At 40.2% G+C, this 3,153-nt stretch overlaps 1 protein-coding gene across 1 annotated transcript in view; it reads left to right on the forward strand.

Moving 5' to 3' along the window:
* Positions 1 to 3,137, forward strand: part of ppp2r5b (protein phosphatase 2, regulatory subunit B', beta) — a 43,499-nt gene extending 40,362 nt beyond the window's left edge. Inside the window, exon 13 of the mRNA XM_046065406.1 lies at positions 1,066 to 3,137. Coding sequence (XP_045921362.1) covers positions 1,066 to 1,303 — 238 coding nt within the window. The 3' untranslated portion in view covers positions 1,304 to 3,137. The remainder of the gene's footprint in view (positions 1 to 1,065) is intronic.
* The last annotated feature ends 16 nt before the right edge of the window (positions 3,138 to 3,153 follow it).

Below are 3,153 nucleotides of genomic sequence, written 5' to 3' on the forward strand. Positions count from 1 at the left end.
TTCTCATTTGCTCTGACATGCACTGTGAGCTGTAAGGTCTTATATAGACAGGTGTGTGGCTTTCCTAATCAAGTCCAATCAGTATAATCAAACACAGCTGGACTCAAATGAAGGTGTAGAACCATCTCAAGGATGATCAGAAGAAATAGACAGCACCTGAGTTAAATATGAGTGTCACGGCAAAGGGTCTGAATACTTATGACCATGTGATATTTCAGTTTTTCTTTTTTAATAAATTTGCAAAAATTTCTACATTTCTGTTTTTTTCTGTCAAGATGGGGTGCTGAGTGTACATTACTGAGAAATAAAATGAACTTTTTTGATTTTTGGAAAATGGCTGCAATGAAACAAAGAGTGAAAAATTTAAAGGGGTCTGAATACTTTCCGTACCCACTGTATATAAGTTAATAAGGCAAATACGTTTTTTTTGTTTCTTTTCCATTTCCTTAATTGACATGTGTGAGTGGGTGAGCTATACTGTCAGATTATTGCCTCATGAGGTACAAAGTGGTTACAGAGACATGACGGGCCTGGGCTAGTTGGTTAGCATGCTAACTTCAGATATCTCTGCATCACAGCACATATACCTCTCTGACAAGACATTAGAACTGTTAGTTATTCATATTACTTACACAGTTTAACTTTAGTCGATCAGTTGCCAAAGCTGATTTTATAGATTTTTTCAAGGTTTCAGCCCTTGTCTTTATTAAATGCTTAATGGTTCCCATAAGGTGTATGCGCACAATATTTTTACAAGTATTATTTATTTACTTATATTAAGCCTTAACAATAAGTCTTTCATTGGAATATATGAAATGTATTCATTTCCTTCCATTTTATTTAAATTTCTAAATATCTTTTTTTAAACTAATGTGAGATTATCATCTGACACATGAAAACATAATTTGCCGTTGGTGGTGTATACAGCACAGTTAAATTAAAGGACATTTCAGGAGAAAGTGGTAACTTCAACACTCTCCAACATATCTCCAGGGATTTCAGTCCCTTGCTATATTCTCCATCGTCTATAAGCTTTGTAACCTTCCCTTCAACTTGCCCCTCTAGGGAGATGAAGCGAGACAGGGAGCGTGCAGACCTCTGGCGAGGCCTGGAGGAGCACCAGGAGCGCCGGATGCAGATGCTCACTGAGGCCGCAAGGAACCAGCGCAACCTCCAGGAGCGAGGCGAGAGAGGGGACCCGGCGACCCCTTCATCCCCGCAGACGGCTAACTCCGACCAGCCCGAGCTCAAGCCCAGCGGGGCCTCCTCTTCCTCCTCTGGAGCCGGGGAGAGCGCCACCTAGGTGCAGCACCAGATTAGATAACAGGGGGGATAGGGGACAGAGAGAAGATATGAGGTTGGTGGTGAAAGGGTTGGGATCTCAGATGGAAAAGGTACAAAACAAATCTGCATTTCTTTTTATCTTGTATCATCGAGGGGGTGGCTTTTTGTGAAAGAGCGCACAAAACTCAGTGATACGAGGTAAAGACTGTACCTTTTTTCTGATTGTGTGAAACTGGTTCACTTTTTGCTGTACACACATTATGTTGCAGATCAGAAGATGAATATTGTCCGAAAGTGCAGACTGTCATTTTAATTAACGGCTGGTGTATTAAACTGCAGGTCAGTGCCCAAAATTTGTAGCTGGCCTGCTTCAAATCAGCCTCAAAGTAAGAGATGAGATTTCTCTTATGGTGCAGCACTTACCAGGTTTAACATGTGTCTAACTTGTCTTGATATTAAACCAACCAACAGTCAGAGTCTGTACTGTGGCCTTGTATTGATCTTTTGGTCAGAGATGCTTATTTCATGCGTGGATAGCACAATACATTAATAAACAAAAGAAGCAATTTCACACAAATGTCCCAAAACTGTTGCCGCACAGACCAGACACACAAACCCTCACATACACGCAGACGCAGGTACATATTTACTGTAAATATGAGATGACAGAGCTAGAGAGGGAAAGTGTATCCAGGTCAAACAAATCTCACACACCAACAAATCAGTGCACCAAGATATTCACACATACACGCACACACACACACGCACACACACACACACACACACACACGCACACACACACAGACAGACACAGACACACACAGCTGGTTCTGGCGCTAAATCCTCTCCCAATTTTGTCGGGTTCCATCAAAGGACGAGCCTAAAGTCCCTCGAGGTTAAATAGCAACTGATGAAGATGATGATAATGATATAAAGTACAATACTGTTCCTTCTTCTTACTTGTTACTCTACTACTACTACTCTACTCTACTCTAAGTACTACTGATGATGATGATGATAATGTTTTTATATATATACATATGTCTCTGGATATTTCTGTAGTGTATTATGGGAGAAACACTAGTGTAGCAGATACCATGAAGGGGAAGGCTGGCCTTGAATTCTGAATTCACATCACATGTTAACTGTATGAGGCCATAATGTGAGTGCTGAAATTCAGCGGAATTCCCCTTTAACAGACCTTAAAGAGGGGAGGAACGAACTGGATTAGCAGCGGCTGTTTTTCTTTTCTTTTGAAATTTCGGTTGTCAGTGGTGCAGTGGTTGTATATTAAAGGGGTATTTCTTGAAATCCAAAAACATTCCATGTTTAAGATCATTACTATGTTTTTTATGTTTGTTTGAAGGTGCCCTGTGGAGAAACAAAGTTATGTTTACATTCAGTGTTAACTCACCAAAACGCATTGTGTGTATCCCTGGGGCTTGACAAAGGTGCTGAATGCATTTCCTTCCTAATAAAACATTTGCAAAGCCAATTTTTAAAAATATTTTAACTCTTGCATTGTTTACATCCATGTTTACTTGCTAGTAGTCCTCTTCTTTGCTGCCTTTGTTGGCATATTGCTAAATTTCTTTGCGCATTACGTCAGTGGAATAGCATTAAACTGGCAGCATAATGTGAATCAAATTGCATGTGTGCTCATGTGCAAAGATGTCCAACCGTATTCACGATGCATACATGATGGGGACCCATTCATAAAAAACATTGCTCTATACTACGATGCTACTAGGGGTGAAAAACTCCACAGGGCACTTTAATTTTTATGTTGCGGGACACATTGATTTTTTAAATAAATTTAATAAACTGCCTGGGTTGCATGTTACAAAGTTGAAGTTTAGACCCCCCCCC

The sequence above is a fragment of the Micropterus dolomieu genome, linkage group LG12, assembly GCF_021292245.1.
Source record: "Micropterus dolomieu isolate WLL.071019.BEF.003 ecotype Adirondacks linkage group LG12, ASM2129224v1, whole genome shotgun sequence".
Classification (NCBI taxonomy): domain Eukaryota; kingdom Metazoa; phylum Chordata; class Actinopteri; order Centrarchiformes; family Centrarchidae; genus Micropterus; species Micropterus dolomieu.